Source organism: Dermochelys coriacea, chromosome 8 (assembly GCF_009764565.3).
Source record: "Dermochelys coriacea isolate rDerCor1 chromosome 8, rDerCor1.pri.v4, whole genome shotgun sequence".
Taxonomy (NCBI): Eukaryota; Metazoa; Chordata; order Testudines; family Dermochelyidae; genus Dermochelys; species Dermochelys coriacea.
The window spans coordinates 37,828,287-37,846,251 of record NC_050075.1 but is presented as its reverse complement, the minus strand read 5'-3'; the positions used below and the strand labels follow the sequence as shown (position 1 = coordinate 37,846,251).

Genomic DNA, 17,965 nt, shown 5'->3' with positions numbered 1-17,965 from the left:
ACCACTCGCTGCTACTCTACCCCTACCACTCCATCTTGGGGGACATTAAAGACAATCACAGCTTCACATACACTAATCCATGAAAGCCACAATTGGTGTATGTGTAGCTAAAATGGACACAAATGTTCTTGCCCTTTCAAAAGTGCTGTTCTCTTAATTTATTGTTTTATCATGTTTTTAAAGTATTTGTTTTAAATTTGCAGATTTTTTCACTGATTTTGTTACAGAATAAAATTATATTATTTGAAACATTATTCTCCTTTATTAGTTCGCAACATGCACCCGAGTGCTGAGCAGTTCTGAGAGCAACCAATTACCTGTTCCTATACAGTGTCATAAAACTCAGAGGATCAGTCACAAACTAAATTAATAGGTGCATCAACAATGTTATGTTCCTACATGTACAGCAATCACCACACAATTCCTACCAGGCCACAGAAGAGCAGTGCCAGGTAGAGCACACTATAACAACACACACTATTCTGGCTCATTGTTAAAGCATCCCTGAGACATATAGCTCTATGTTGAGCTCTTCTAAGAGCCTTTGTCTCTGGCTGTTCAAATTCAGTAGACAGCTATCTCTGCCCTCCACCTGGTGGAAACTTTCCCCCCTTGGCTTTACAGATATTATGCAGGACACAGCAGGCAGCTATAACCATTGGTATATTTTTCTCAGTGAGACCCAATCTTGTGAGTAAACAACACAGCGACCGTTCCAATGACCAAAACTACATTCAACTGTCATTCTTCATCTGACAATTCAGTAGTTGACCCATTCCCTGGTGCTGTCAGAGTGACCAGTGTAAGGCTTCATGAATCATGACGATAAGGGATAGGATGGGTCCCCCAGGATAATTATTGGCATTTCAACATTCCCAATATTAATCTGCTTGTCAGGAAAGAAAGTCCCTACCTGTAGCTTTCTGAACAGTCCTGTGTTCTTAAAGATGTGAGCATCATACACATTCCCTGACCTACCTATATTGATCTCAATGAAGCTTCCCCAGTGATCCAGTAATGCTTGCATAACCATAGAAAAAGTAACCCTTTCTGTTGATGTACTCTGTGGCAAGGTGGGCTGGGACCAAAATAGGAATGTGCATGCTGTCTATCACTCCACTGAAGTTCAGGAATCCCACAGCTGCAAAGCCATCCACTATGTTCTCCAAATTGCTGAGAGTCACAGTCTTGTGCAGCAGGCAGAGATTAATGGCTCTGCACCCTTGAATCACAATGGCCCCTGCAGTGGATTTCCCAAATCCAAAGTGATTCCCAACTGACCAGTAGCAATCTAGCTTTGCAAGTTTCCCCAGTGTGATCACCACTGACTTCTCCACTATCAGTGTAGCTTTCATTTTGGTGTGCATGTGCTGGAGGTCTGGGGTGAGCTCAGCGCACAAATCCAGGAATGTGGCCTTGTACATCCAAAAGTTCTGCCACTGCTCAATGTCCCAAATCTGCATTATGAAGCAATCCCACCTGTCAGTGCTTGTTTCTTGGGCCCAGAATTGGCATTCCATCTGCAGCTGCTCCGTGAATGCCAACAACCTGGAATTGGTTCTCACTGTGTTCCATAGCAATCTGTCCTCCAAGAAATCATCATTTTCCAGTCATTTGGTTCTTACTGTGGCTCCGCAAATACTACAGGATCGTGCATCCTATGCTTGCAATGCTCATGACAATAGTGTAGAGCTGTGCAGGCTCCATACTTCTATCAGAGATGATGGACAATGAGGAGGGCATACGGGTTTTTAGGATTTTGAAAAAAGGTGCAAAAATTATGGGATACAGATATCATTATGGGATGGAGACATTTGCAAACTGAGAAGTTGACCCCATGCTCCCAGTCATCACTGGGTTGACTTGTTTTGGCCCCATCATACATTGCCAAAACTTCCCAAAAGTCAGTGCGCTGGACAGTGGAGAGTTGCACAGTGGGATGCCTACCCCTGGTGTGCCACACTCTGCATCGACACAAGCACACCTCATGAGTACAAGGAGTGAAGTATTCACACACGCAAGGAAGTACTAACTGCAGCAGCTGTACATCCATGTAACTTGAGTCAACATAAGATTGTAGTACAGACATGGCCCTAGACTATCCTCACCATCAGTCACTCCCATCAACCCTCCTTCACCAAAAAAAAACTTTGAAAATTGATAGTCCATGAGGTATGTCATCTAGGTCAATACACTCATGTTCTGGTACACCAACAGTCAGCAAGTTCTAGATTCAGGGGCCCCTCAGTGAAAAATATCTGGCTTCCAGTTTCCTCCCAATTTTAATTAGGATCCTATTAGCTCAGATACCTCAGTTGATCTCAGTGGAGCAGACAGGCAATTTGACTTCACTTCTGATTTTACGAGGAGAGAGGCAGTCCCTGAGATACATAAGAAACAAAATATTTAGACCTTAACAGGCTAAATTCAACAACCTAAATTGCACATAGAATTAAGATGCAAAGTGCAAACTAATACAATTCATGCAGAATGAGTATAATACACACTCTGTGAGAAGCACCATCAAGCAGACAGCCATGTTCTGCAATAGCTGATGTTTCTGTGTATTTCAGATGTTACCCAATGTAGAAAGAATTGCAGGAATCCAATATGGAAACTACAAAAGCATGGATTATTGTGGTGAAGACCACATCCAAAATAAAAGACTACAACTTCCTGGCAAAGCCCACTCTGAGCCTCTGCTATCTAGATTTCTAGAAGCACCTGAAGATTCCACAGAAACCGTGGATTAAACTATTCTATAGAAACTAAAATCTATGAATCACAGAAACAAAAAATGATTCAACACTCTAGTCTTAGAAAAAGGACACTACTTCTACCATTTCTTCCGATTATTTCTCCCATCCAATCAGAATAATCTGAATGTTACTCAAGCATTAGAACACCTAGCAACTGAACCATCTGAAGACACCCACAGGTGAAACTGCCTCACTATGTTTCCTAACAGCTTCATGTACACATTGAAAAGGAGGGATACGAATAATAATCCACGAGTCCCCTTGGGCTGATAAGAAACCACCCAATGCTAAATCCTTTCACAGAAAAAGGAATTAAGTCAATCAGATCCAACTCTCTCTCCAACCTGGCCAGTGTTAACAACCATGTCAGTAATCTCATTGTCAAGACTTTCAAAGGCAGCTGATAGAATTGTCTAAAATAATCAACATGGACACTTTATCTTCATCCATTACTGGAGAGGACTGATATACAAGATCAGTATAGTATCCTTACCATACCCAAGTCTAAAGCTATATTGATTGGGGGGGTCAAGAAAATCTGGATCACAGGAACATAAAAAATGTAATTCTGGATCAGACCCGTCTAGTATCCTGTCTCCGACAGGGGCAATAACAAATGCTTCAGAGAAAAGTGAAAGAAACCAGACAATAGGAAGAGATGGGATAACTTGTCCTCCATACATTTATCATCTTAATCCCTAACCTTAGAAATTCTCTTAAACCCTGAAGCAGGAGGGTTTTATATGCCTTCAAAAACTTTTTAACATTAACTATTATTATTCTGATTATTTTTGTTATCTGTCTAAAAGTCCAATCCATCCTTGTGTCTTGCTAAATTTTTGGCCTCAACAACATCCTGTAGCAACAAGTCTCACAATCTAATAACACATGACTGCAAAAGTATTTCCATTACTCCTGGGAGAATTCTGTGCCAAAAAATTAAAAATTCTGCACCAACATATTAAAAATTCTGTGCACAATACTTTAAAATTCTACATATTTTATTTGTCAAAATAACACAATATAATCATGCCAATTTCAATTATTTTAGTAATTTATTTCAAAATATCTGTCAGCAACAATACAGACAAAAAAAGATTCTGGTAATTTCTTTTTGACAAATAGATTCCTTACTATGCCTATTAATACAGAACTTTAAGTAATTCATTTAAATTACAATACAGAACTGTATCTCCTGCACCTGTCAGAAGCAGTGCAAAGGCTTGTGGGAGTCAAAGGTAAAAGAGAAGCTGAGGAAAAGGGAAGGAGCCTGGAGTGAACCTAGAGGGTTGTTGGGTGTAGGTGGGAGAAATATGGAATACGGTTTTTTGCAGGGGAAGAGGTGGGATTGTTAGGCAGTTGGTGAGCCTCCCCCATGTAGACGCTGGCTGATAGTAAGTCTCTCCTATTCAGTCAGGCACATTTGCCCCTGTCCCTACACCCTCATGGGTCTCTGCAGCCTGCTCCCCCCCCATCCCCATGTGTCCCTGCAGCCCCCCATCCCTGTTCCCATGTAGCCTTGCACCCCCATTCCCATTCAATCCCTGGATCAATGCTGTCACACCACTAGCTCCTGAGCCCACACCCCACTCTGTCCCCCTCCCACTAGCTATTCTGAATCCCACTCTGTGATACTCACACCCCAACAGCCCTGTGTGCTCCACTCTGTCTATCCTAACCTGGCTTCGCGGGCAGGGTGCTGTGATGAACTTCTACTCCTGGGGAAATTCTGTGCCACGTGCACGTACAGAATTTTTTTTCCCCACAGAAAATATGTTCTGCCCCAGAAGAACTGCAGTTCTGACTTTTGTCCACCAGAGGCCACTGTGGCACCAGAACAGCCAGCTGCATTCATGGGGCTAGCTGTCATGGCACCACAGTGGCCTCTGGTATGTGAAAGGTGGCATGGCAGCACTTCTTGGGCAGAATGCATTTTCTGCAGAGAAAAAGTTCTGCAGGACACTGAATTCTGTTTGTTCACAGTGGCACAGAATTCCCCCAGAAGTATTCCATGTGTGATGATGTTAGATCAGGTGCTAGCTCTTGCTAAGGCTGTACACATCTGCTGAGCACTGACAAATTCATAGCTGGAAACCAGATCAGTTCTCCTTGAGTACTATTCAAGATAGATGTTAGACTTGTAAGGATATGTTTTGTGTTTAGACTATGTAGTAGGAAGAGAGCCTGAGACATACGATCTTGTATCAGAGGACTGGTATGAGGCATTAGGCCTAGGCTAAAGTAGTAATCAAAGCTTTACTGATATAAAGACTGTTATAAAGAGTGATATAAAGACAAGCTGTGAGCAAGAGGCGGGACCTGCTCACAGAATCAGGCAAAAACAGGGCTTATATAGCAGAAATACACATTCCTAAAAAGTGCTAGGCACAGAGTACTCATGCAAACACATCCCGAAATCAAGTGGTACCAGAACATCTCAATATCAAGAATGGTACAAAAACATTCCCTAAGAATAACAGAAACACACTGACTCCTTGTGACGTTACCTGATCAAAATATGACCATATAGATCATTGTTACAACCTCTGTTATATATTTGCAACAAATCTTGTACAAAGGTTGTCAAGTGAGGTGTCCATGAAAAGGTTATGATTTGCTGGTTATGATTGTGCTATTTGTAGGCATGTATTGTTTTTGTATTTGAAGTTATAAATATTGGCTGTACACCTGGATTTCAAATGTTTGCTCCTGGGTAACGCCCACAAAGTAATTAGCCAGCACATCTTGGACAGACTATTCAAAATCAGTGGCCCATGAAAAGGACACTTAATTCACAATGGACCATGGGAGATGCCCATCTATACTGAGTGGACTGTCCTGTAAACATGCTGTCTGGAATATAGATAATGGCTTCCTGCAATTACTGAGCGAAATTGTATGAACATGTAACTTGCCCATGTGACTCCAAACACTATCTGGTCACCTGTGATTCTCCACTACCTGTGCTGAGGTTTTTGTTTAAATCAATGGGTTCCCCTCCACGTTGCAGAGGATATAAATGGCCCTAGGAACCCCTCAATTTTGCCTCTATCCTACTCCAGCCTCTGGACTATACTAATGGGAGCATTCTAACCAATGGACTGAGGACCTTCCAATGATTTGGAAACAACCAGAGACTTGACTTAAGCCAGCAATTTATTCCTTCACTGCTACAAGCCTGAACCAATAACTTCACAATTACTGTATGTATTTGATTCCTTTAACCAATTTTAACTCTGACCTTTCTTTCTTTTTATGAATAAACCTTTAGATTTTAGATACTAAAGGATTGGTATCAGCATGATTTTGGGGTAAGATCTAAGTTATATAGTGACCTGGGTGTGTGCTGGTCCTTTGGGATCAGAATAAGCTTTTATTTGAAGAGACTGATTTTAAACAACCTGTCATCTCTAAGTCTTGTGTTTTCGGTGGTAATACAAGGACTGGAATGCCTAAGGAAACTGCTTTTATGATTTCTTGTTAGCCAGTGTGGTGAACAGAAGTTTACTTTTGTTGCGGGTTTGGTATATCCTATGAGGGATTAGCCACCAGTCTTGGGGTGTCTCTGCCCTATTTCACAGCAGTCTGTCCTGAGTTTGGCATCCTCAATTATGATCCACTAAGACCTTCTAAAAGATAAAGTCAGAATGACACTACATAATAAAGATGTTTTAATTAAACCTACAGGTACAAGGTGATGGGGAATAACTAGCTACATCAGGGGATGAAACACCCTCTCATAAAAAATTGTAAGCATCTATTTTAGCCATTAAGAATTACATTTAGTATAAAATATTAATAATGCATCTCAAGTAAAAATGAATGTTACTGGGTTGCTGAAATATAATGATAGAATACACAACCAGTTTGGGGTGTCTGCCCTGCTTTTTAAAGTCTCCCCTGAGGTTGGCACACCTGATCATGAACCACTCCAGACAGCATGACACCATGTATCAGTAAAAGGGCAATTAGTGAATGCAAATAATAAATGTGATTATCATCATCAAGCAATGGCATCCTGACCAAAAGCCTAACAATTGCTTTCTAGAAGATGCTGGGATCCTACCGTTCCTAAGGGAGATATTAAAAATATCCACCAATAATGGAACCCATCCTCCATCAACTAAGAGTAACAAGGACCCAGTTCACAGATGAGTAACCCAAAGCTCTCTGAGTACATCAAGAACCTGAATAAGTGCCACCAGATGAGAAAGAAAGAAGAAACAAAAGAATGAAAGAACAAAAGAAAGAAAGAATGAAAGAAAGAAATAACAAAAGAAAGAATGAATGAATGAAAGAAAGAAAAAACAAAAAAAAAGAAACCACCCGTTGCTGCACCCTCAACCTTGTCTCCAATGGTTCTGCTCCTACAAAAGCCAAGTTTAGTCTGAAAGCACTAGATAATATCTAGGAAGCTAGTCTGAAATTACCAGACTGTTCTCCTCCCAGAGCACTTCCACTGATCAGAACACTGAGGATGCTCTGATACACGTGAAGAAGCCCTGTCTTATTTCCCACACAGCCATAGAATAAGATTTAAACTGTTTATCATAGTTTGTCCAACTGAGATTGCTATTTCTGCTGCCTTCACTCTAGCATTTACCTTCCTGATCTATCTCTTTGTCTAGCTGTCGATAGTACTGTTTCTAAAAAAGCTATCACTGTGGTATCTAAGTGCCACAAGCCATCTCTATACCAAGGTGACCTGTGATGAAGAATCAAGATAAGAGAGCAATCAAGGGATAAGAGAGCAATTAACCATAGTCCAACTCCAGGACAAGTTATTAGATCACCTAGTAGGCCATTGGCACATGCTGCGCAACTGAAGAAACTGTTTTCACCTGAGGGCACTGTTTTCACTGATGATGTCACTAGAGATCACTTTTATTATCATGCTGATGTGGGGCGGAGGGTTATGTTGTGAAATCGTGGAAGTCAACGAATGGCTACACAGGTGGTGTCAGAGAGAAGGCTTTGGATTCTTTGACCATGGGATGGTGTTCCAAGAAGGAGGAGTGCTAGGCAGAGATGAGCTCCACCTAATGAAGAGAGAGAAGAGTATCTTCGCAAGCAGGCTGGCTAATCTAATGAGAAGGGCTTTAAACTAGGTTCACCAAGGGAAGGAGACCAAAGCCCTGAGGTAAGTGAGGAAGTGAGATACCGGGAGGAAGCACAAGCAGGAGAGTGCCAGAGGGGAGGGCTCCTGCCTCATACTGAGAAAGAGGGATGATCAGCGAGTTATCTCAAGTGCCTAGACACAAATGCAAGAAGCCAGGGAAACAAGTAGGCAGAACTGGAAGTCCTGGCACAGTCAACGAATTATGATGTGATTGGAATAACAGAGACTTGGTGGGGTAACTCACATGACTGGAGTACTGCCATGGATGGATATAAACTGTTCAGGAAGAATAGGCAGGGCAGAAAAGGTGGGAGGAGTAGCATTGTATGTAAGAGAGCAGTATGACTGCTCAAAGCTCCGGTATGAAACTGCAGAAAATCCTGAGAGTCTCTGGATTAAGTTTAGAAATGTGAGCAACAAGGGCGATGTTGTGGTGGGAGTCTGCTATAGACCACCAGACCAGGGGGATGAGGTGGACAAGGCTTTCTTCTGGAAACTAATGGAAGTTACTAGATTGCAGGCCCTGGTTCTCATGGGAGACTTCAATCACCCTGATATCTGCTGGAAGAGCAATACAGTGGTGAACAGACAATCCAGGAAGTTTTTGGAAAGTGTAGGAGACAATTTCCTGGTGCAAGTACTGGAGGAACCAACTAGGGGAAGAGCTCTTCTTGACCTGCTGCTCACAAACCAGGAAGAATTAGTAGGGGAAGCAAAAATGGATGGGAACCTGGGAGACAGTGACCATGAAATGGTCAAGTTCAGGATCCTGACACAAGGAAGAAAGGAGAGCAGCAGAATATGGATCCTTGACTTCAAAAAAGCAGACTTTGACTCCCTCAGGGAACTGATGGGCAGGATCCCCTGGCAGAATAACATGACGGGGAAAGGAGTCCAGGAGAGCTGGCTGTACTTTAAAGAATCCTTATTGTGGTTACAGGAACAAACCATCCCCATGTGTAGAAAGCATAGTAAATATGGCAGAAGATCAGCTTGGCTTAACAGTGAAATCCTTGCTGATCTTAAACACAAAAAAGAAGCTTACAAGAAGTAGAAGACTGGACAAATGACCAGGGAGGAGTATAAAAATATTGCTCAGGCATGCAGGAGTGAAATCAAGAAGGCCAAATCACACTTGGAGTTGCACCTAGCAAGAGATGTTAAGAGTAACAAGAAGGGATTCTTCTTCTTCAGGTATGGTAGCAACAAGAAGAAAGTCAAGAAATTGTGGGCCCCTTACTAAATGAGGGAGGCAACCTAATGACAGAAGATGTGGAAAAAGCTAGTGTACCCAATGCTTTTTTTGCCACTGTCTTCACGAACAAAATCAGCTCCCAGACTACGGCACTGGGCAGCACAGCATGGGGAGGAGGCGTCTATCCCTCTGTGGAGAAAGAAGTGGTTCGGGACTATTTAGAAAAGCTGGACAAGCACAAGTCCATGGGGTCGGATGCGCTGCATCCGAGAGTGCTAAAGGAGTTGGCGGATGTGATTGCAGAGCCATTGGCCATTATCTTTGAAAACTCATGGCAACTGGTGGAGGTCCTGGACGACTGGAAAAAGGCTAATGTAGTGCCCATCTTTAAAAAAGGGAAGAAGGAGGATCTGGGGAACTACAGGCCAGTCAGCCTCACCTCAGTCTCTGGAAAAATCATGGAGCTGGTCCTCAAGGAATCAATTCTGAAGCACTTAGAGGAGGGGAAAGTGATCAGGAACAGTCAGCATGGATTCACCAAGAGCAAGTCATGCCTGACTAATCTAATTGCCTTCTATGATGAGATAACTGGCTCTGTGGATGAAGGAAAAGCAGTGGACATGTTATTCTTTGACTTTAGCAAAGCTTTTGACACATTCTCCCACAGTATTCTTGCCAGCAAGTTAAAGACGTATGGGCTGGATGAATGGATTATAAGGTGGATAGAAAGCTGGCTAGATCATCAGGCTCAATAGGTAATGATCAACGGCTCCATGTCTAGTTGGCAGCTGGTATAAAGCGGAGAGCACCAAAGGTCGGTCCTGGGCCGGTTTTGTTCAATATCTTCATTAATGATCTGGAGGATGGTGTGGACTGCACCCACAGCACGTTTGCAGATGACACTAAACTGGGAGGAGAGGTAGATATGCTGGAGGGTAGGGATAGGTTCCAGAGGGATCTAGACAAACTAGAGGATTGGGCCAAAAGAAATCTGATGAGGTTCAACAAGGACAAGTGCAGAGTCCTGCACTTAGGTAGGAAGAATCCCATGCACTGCTACAGACTAGGGACCAAATGGCTAGGCAGCAGTTTGCAGAAAAGGAACTAGGGGTTACAGTGGACGAGAAGCTGGATATGAGTCAACAGTGTGCCCTTGTTGCTAAGAAGGCCAATGGCATTTTGGGATGTATAAGTAGGGGTATTGCCAGCAGATCGAGGGACATGATTGTTCCCCTCTATTCAACATTGGTGAGGCCTCATCTGGAGTACTGTGTCCAGTTTTGGGCTCCACACTACAAGAAGGATGTGAAAAAATTGGAAAGTGTCCAGCGGAGGGCAACAAAAATGATGAGGGGACTGGAACACATGACTTATCAGGAGAGGCTGAGGGAACTGGGATTGTTTAGTCTATGGAAGAGAAGAATGAGTGGGGGGATTTGATAGCTGCTTTCAACTACCTGAAAGGGAGTTCCAAAGAGGATGGATCTAGACTGTTCTCAGTGGTAGCAGATGACAGAACAAGGAGTAATGGTCTCAAGTTGCAGTGGGGGAGGTTTAGGTTGGATATTAGGAAAAACTTTTTCACTAGGAGGGTGGTGAAGCACTGGAATGTGTTAGCTAGGGAAGTGGTGGAATCTCCTTCTTTGAGGTTTGTAAGATCAGGTTTGACAAAGCCCTGGCTGGGATGATTTAGTTGGGGATTGGTCCTGCTTTGAGCAGGGGGTTGGACTAGATGACCTCCTGAGGTCCCTTCCAACCCTGATATTCTATGATTCTATGAAATCTTAGTGCATTGAACTTCAGTCCTAGTATGTCTACAATTCCCATTGAAATCATTATCTACAGAGTTGTTGTAGTGGTGCTGGTCAGAGGATATGAGAGAGACAAGGTAGGTGAGGTAATCTTTTGTTGGACTGAGCTCCATAGACCTCCACAGACCTGAAGAAGACCTTCGTGGAGCTCAAGAGCTTACGCTTTCACCAACGGAAATTAGTTCAATAAAAGATATTACCTCACCCACCTTGTCTCTCTCAGTTAAAATCACTGGAAGTTTTGGACACACAAGGAATACAGGGATATGCCCTTTATATGCCTAAGGAATACATCACAGCAAAATGGAGCCATGAAGTGGAAAAAGCCAAGGCCAACTCCTATCTCCTCCTATTCAGAGGAAAGTATGCACAGCTGACAGTTCCTGTCTCAAGCAGGAAACACCTGGAGAGACTAATAGCTCCATTCTTTAGTGTGGGAAGTGCGATGCTCTATCTGTGTCCTCTTCAGCATGCCCATATTAAATTTTCATGTTGTTGTCAGGTAGAGACAATTCCCATCCTGTCCGGCATCCTTACTGTTTAAGGGGGGAATGGGACCTATCTTATCATGTGACCAAATCTGGAGAATGTCTAAAAAATTTTCTTCCTTATTATTTTATATTTTATTATTTCATATTTATTTTCTTTCTTTTCCAATTTGCAACTCTGTCAACTTGAATATAAAAATTATTAAATTTTGCACCTGTTTTAAATCAAATTTTTATTGTCCACAGGCTTTTGTTAGAAAAGGGAACCAGGAAATCTATAATGTAAGGGAATTTTCTGAGAAATAATACCATTTAATTTTTCTTATATTCTATAATCTAATATGGGAAAACAAAGTTAAAACTTGTAAATTAACATCTGCAAGCAACTTTTGCAGTATCAGAGAAAAAGTAATAATATACTTTCCTACAATTAAGTTATGATTAATAACAATTCTCATACAAATCGATGTTCAAGAGTGAAATAAAATCCAAGAAAAAGATTCCAGGGCAGTACACGGTGTTTACACCTACTTTTGACAAGATGCTACCTTGTCTCCATAAAGTTAGCTAGTTTCTGTTACTAGGAGGGGGTAGATTAACATTTTTGCTTCCAAAGGGATGGCAGTCTGTTTTACTATTAATAGGGCAATATATTTAAAATAAGATAGAATCATCCATCATATGTGAAGGAGGGCGCCTTGAGTGAAGAGTAGTTCTTGAGTCTTTCTTGAGTGAAGGGTAGTTATCACAAAGTAGTATTTAGTATGAATACCACTTCATTCTTAACCCAAGAAATATTATTGATATTTCTTCTCAGCAAAGACTTCTAATTTTAAAATTAAGTTTTAAAAGGAGTGTTTAATTAGATATTTCTGTGGCTGGCAGAGCTTCAGTGAACTACTATTTTAGTTACAATATATAACAGAACATAATAATTATTTCCAAGTCTTCTAAAACCCATTTCCATGCTGCATTTTGAGAAAAATGCATTATACTCCCATATAAAGATTAAATTAATGAACCAATAAAATAATCCAGTTTCAAGAAGAGACCCAAAGACACAATGATCTTGTGCCCATTCTTTTCACAGTGGAGACAAGGTAAGTTTTTTTCTCTGATTTTAAAGGGAGTCGGATAGGCACCCTTGTGATTAAGGAGGGAAAGGTGTGAGGTAGGTCAGGTTTCTATCCTCTCTTCAGTCACACACTTCTGGTATGACCATGGGCAACTTATTTCACTTCTCTATATGAATATCTCGCCTACAAATGGGGATAGTCGTATCTAACTCATATGTCTTTTGGCAGGCTTCATCACTGAAGTCAATGAGAGGTTAGCCCTTGGTTTTCGGGAGCGGAATCAGAACCTTAATTAACACTTTTCTAAAGTAGTTCGGCATCTTCTGATAGATTTCGCTATCTAAGTGAAAAGTTTTATTTATTTAAGAAAAGAGTAGGGCTATCAATGGTCATAACTAATGAAAATCGAAAGATAAACTAGCCATTTCTATAATAATTGTCCAAGCAAATAGAAGTGTTTTACCCTGGGAAAAGATTCTATAATAATGCAGAGTGCAAATGGGGGATATAAATTCTTCAGTTTTCAATCTACAACCAAAGAAGTATAAAAATACATATATAGAAATCGAGTCCCTTAGGAAATATAAACGATACGGATAAGGAACAACTAAAAGCAAATCTCCAGATAAACTTCTTTTGGACGACCCTAAAGCTGCAACCCCTAATACTTACTCAATAAAATAACTAAAAGTACATCGAAAACAATATTATTTAACATAAGATTTTAATGGATAGAAAATAATTCTATCACAATTCTTTTATTTCTGCGTATGCAACCAACACTTTTAATAGTAGTAGAAGAAACCGATAAAAATCAGACGATTAATATCAAATTATTACTATTGTTACTATTTTACAAAACGTCAAATGAGATAATTAATCATTAAAATGGTTGTAAATATCTGTTATAATAAAAGGAAGTTGTAATCTTTCTAAAAAAAGAGGACATCACTAACCTTTCCATACACATTGGACGTCAGCTCCTGCTGTTTCTCCATCTCCCCGTTCTCAGCAGAGTGAGGGACGTTGGGGCTGAAAACCATCAGGTCATTCCTGGCGGTGCCTTCCCCGACACACAGGTTCCGGCTCTGGCGCTGGGAATAGGACCAACTCCCCACTTCGCTCGAGCTCACCACCGTGGCTTTCCCAGGACCGCACATCACTTCCCGACCCGGGTGGCATCTCAGGCCAACGTACACGACAATCACCAGCACAAACAGCCCGGACACCGAGCAAATGGCGATCACTAAAGACACGTTCATGTCAACCAAGGGCCCTTCGCTCCCGACCCTTTGCCTCGAGTCCCATTTCACAGCCTGGGGACTCTCCACCAGGGACAGGCTGACCGTGGCTGTCGCTGACAGCGCCGGCTCCCCATGGTCCTTCACCAGGATCACGAGTCTCTGGCTGGGGCCGTCCGCCTCCTCCAAGGCCCGCGTGGTGCTGATCTCCCCGCTGTACACACCCACCCGGAAAGGCCCCGCAGCCCTGGGCTCCTGCACTTCGTAGCGAAGCCACGCGTTGTAGCCGGAATCCGCATCCACCGCTCGCACCTTGCCCACCACGTGCCCTGCGCCGGCCGACAGCGGAACCAGCTCGGGCCCTGGCGACCCGCGGCCGGAGCCAGGCGGGGACACTGCGGGCGCGTTGTCATTTGCATCCAGGACAAAGAGCTGCACAGTCACGTTCCCGCACAAGGAGGGGAACCCGGCGTCCCTCGCGCTCACCTGGAACTGCAGCACTTGCAGCTCCTCGTAGTCAAAGGGCTGCAGGCCATAGATGTGCCCGCTCTCCGACTGCACCGAGATGTAGCTGGACAGGGGCTGCTGCTCTCCCACACTTCGCTCCACCACCCCGTAGCTCACAAAGCCGTTTTCCCGCAGGTCCGGGTCCGACGCCGACACGCTCAAGAGATGGGCCCCGGGAGGGTTGTTTTCCTTCACAAACACCGTGTACACGGGCTGAGGGAAAGCAGGCGCGTTATCGTTCACATCCGCGATCGGCACCAAAATGCTGCTGCTGGCCGAGAGAGACGGGGCCCCTTCGTCTCTGGCTCTCACCAGGATCTTATATTCAGACACTCGCTCCCGATCCACGGCCTCCGCCAGCACCAGCGAGTGATAATTCTTAAAGGTGGAGACGAGCTGAAAGGGCAGGTCCGGGGGGATGGAGCAGGTGACTTTGCCGTTGTCTCCCGAGTCCCGGTCGGAGACGCTAATAAGAGCCACCACTGTCCCTGGGAGAGCGTCCTCGGGAACCGGCAGGGAAAGGGAAGTCACGACCAGCTCAGGATTGTTATCGTTCACATCCAAAACCTTTAACTCAATATAGCAGTGTCCTGACAAAGGAGGATTACCTTTATCTTTTGCCTCAACTTGAATGTCATATACATTAATTTCTTCGAAATCCAAACGGCTTTTGACTCTGACCTCTCCTGTATTTAGATCTAAACTAAACATATCTACTCCAGTCGGAGGAACGAAACTGCTAAAAATATATGAAACATCTTTATTACTTCCTTCATCCAAATCGGTGGCGTTCAGTTTGATGACTAATGTTCCATTAGCTGCATTTTCCAACAATCGAATCTTGTAAACGGACTGATTAAACACAGGCGCGTTATCATTGGCATCCAGCACCGTGATCACCAGCTGAACTGTGCCCGTCAGCTCCGGTTTGCCCCCATCTGTGGCCATGAGTAATAAATTATGCTCAGGGGTCTCCTCTCTATCCAGAGATTTCTTTAGCACCAGCACTAAGGATTTCTTGTTGTCATCATTTGATTTAACATTGAATGTGAAATGTTCACTTGAGCTGAGTTTATAGGTTAGCAGAGAGTTTGTGCCAATATCTGCGTCCGACGCGCCCTCTAGTGGGAAACGTGAGTCTGGCAGTCTGGATTCTGCAATACTGAGATATTTTTCATTCACAGGGAACACAGGAGCGTTGTCATTTATATCCTGTATCTCCACTTCCACGTGAAATATCCTCAGGGGTTTGTCCACTATCACCTCCAGGTCAATGGCGCACAGGGGGCTCTGGCCGCACACCTCTTCCCTGTCTACTCGCGAATTAACAAACAAAACGCCGCTCTGCAAATTTACCTCAAAATAGTCTCCCCTGCCTTTGGAGACCATCCGGAACATCCGAGACACCAGCTCCGACACCTCCAGCCCCAGGTCCTGGGCCAGGCGGCCCACAAAGGTGCCGTGTTTGGATTCCTCCGGCAGGGAATAACGGACCTGGCCGCTGCCCACCTCCCAGGCCGTGTGTAGCAGAACCAGCCGCAGCAGCTGCCCGGGTACCAGGGAGTCTCGCCTGAAAAGAGCCATCGCGGACGCGGTTTGCCTTCTTCTAAGTTATCTCCTTTCGTAGATATTAAAATAGATGAGGAAAAAAACCAACCCAAACCCCAGGCTCTGAATGACTGTAATTTTCCGTCGTTGGAGGGCAGGAGTTCAATTTTAATTTCTGTTACAACATTTCTTTAGTGAACAGCGACACCATGTGCGTCAATGTGGTTGTAGCTTTCTAACCGTCAGGAATATTTTTTTATGTATTTCAGAATTAATCTGAAATTTCTAGTATTTCCAAACGTTGCCGTTGTCACTTAAAAATTGAACTCCCTCGTGAAACTGGGGATTGTTTTATTGTGTTGGAATACTTATCTTCAAGATTAACTAAAATATGTTTCTGGCCCAGGTATACTAGCCTCCATCTTTTTAATGAGTGTTAGAAATTTTAGCGTGAAGATAAATATACTATCCTATATGGATATACGTTGTTGACATATTTTTGTGGCATGTCATTCGATATGTGCAAAACTTTCACTGCGCTTCCAGAACTTTTGTGTTTTACTCACCATTCTTTCACATCTGAGATTTTTTTCCCATTACCAATAAGATTTTTTTTTTACTTATTTGTGTGGAGTGCAAACTGCACAATGGTAGACGTTTGCATGTATTGGTTTTCTCTCTGTCGCTCTCTTTTTTGGCTGATTCGTTGGTTGGTTTTGCCCAAGATGAAATAAATTAGAGTGTTTGCTTCTGTTAGGGAGACGGGTGAACGGCGGGGTTTGTCCTATGCTCAGCAAGGTACGTGCGCACCAAGTGAGATGTCCTTGTTGTTGACCTTAATGGATAAGATGTTGACCTTAATGGATGAATTCATTTGTATAAAATGAGGCATGTGCTTAAGTACCTAGCTGAATTGGAGGTTACCCTATAGAAGTTAGATCTGCATTGTGTGAGTAAAATTAACCCCTGAGCGCTGAAAAAGGGCTACATCTCTCTCGTACTATTCAAATAAAACTTCCATGAACTTCATTGAAACTGGGAGGAAGAAGGTGCGCGGGACTTCGTCGGAAATTGAGTCATTTGACCATGATATTTACTAACCAGTCTCCAGAGCCGCATGTTCATTATTTTTTCACAGCTAAGTAAATTGCGATTTGGATTTTAAATCCGAGGAAGCATCTAGTGGGGTACGCTGAAGTGAAAGAGTTTCGTGGATTTTGAAAACGTTTTCTCTCTTAGCTCATTGCCTCCCTTAGTACATAACTTATTCTGAATAAAAACCAGTATTGCCATGTATCATATCTGTGGTTTTCCTGCATAAATATTTTCAAGCAAATAATCCCGAGAACATGCCGCGCTGAATTCCCTTGCATCACTGTCCTCGTTTCTACGACGTATTTCTACGTTAATTCATGTTCCCAAACTCAGTATGATCAGAAAGATCGATAGACTCTTTCTCATCCATTATCACCCGGTAGAACTAATGAGAAATTCACAGGAAGTTGATTGGACTCATTAAAAAGTGTACCAATTCTTCTGAGGTTGTTGTTTTTGGGGGGTTTTTAATCTGACAGCTAAGTGATGAACAAGGTTGGTGAGACAAGGTGAGTGAGATGCTATCTTTAATTGGGCCAATTTATGCTGGTGAGAGAGACAAGCTTCATTTGACTTTAAGAAGAGTTCAGTGTAAGCTGGAAAGCGTGTCTATCTCACCAACAGAAATTGGTCCAATAAAATATATTACCTCACCCACCCCCTCTCTAATATCCTGAGACCGCTACATCACTGAATTCGCTAAATGATGATTTATCTGGGTATTTAACAGAATAAATCCAAAATATTACCTAACAGCCCCATTAAAAATCTAGCCATACACGTTTTGTTCCTTCACTAAACTTTAAAAACTCAGGAAATATTAAATCCAAAATACCATTTTTTCTTAGAAACGGGCACCAGTCTAATTCAGCTGCAGTCGAAGTGTTCTTTATTATATGTACTGTACTCTCCAGTAAATTAGCTGACTTTTCTAAATTGCTTAAATACATATGCTATCGTACTCTGGTGTTGACTGTGTAGAGAGAAACAATAGATAGCTATTAATTTCGTATTCTCCTATTACCTTTAATTGTCATAAATTCTTTTTTATTTCTGTAATTAATCTCGAAAATTATTTAGAGATCAGAGATAGTATGAAATAGTAGAGATCTTAATAGTATGAAAT

The 17,965-nt window shown here is 42.6% G+C and overlaps 1 protein-coding gene across 5 annotated transcripts in view; it reads right to left on the bottom strand.

The window, feature by feature from the left end:
* LOC119859699 (protocadherin alpha-C2-like) overlaps positions 1-17,965 on the bottom strand; it is a 290,055-nt gene that overhangs the window by 201,718 nt on the left and 70,372 nt on the right. Inside the window, exon 1 of one of the 5 annotated variants that reach the window (XM_038412115.2) lies at positions 13,405-15,833. The exons of the other annotated variants lie outside the window; for them this stretch is intronic. Within the exon in view, the coding sequence (XP_038268043.1) occupies positions 13,405-15,780 (2,376 nt within the window). The 5' untranslated portion in view covers positions 15,781-15,833. Of the gene's footprint in view, positions 1-13,404; positions 15,834-17,965 lie in introns of those variants that run through there. 5 annotated transcript variants of the gene reach the window in all.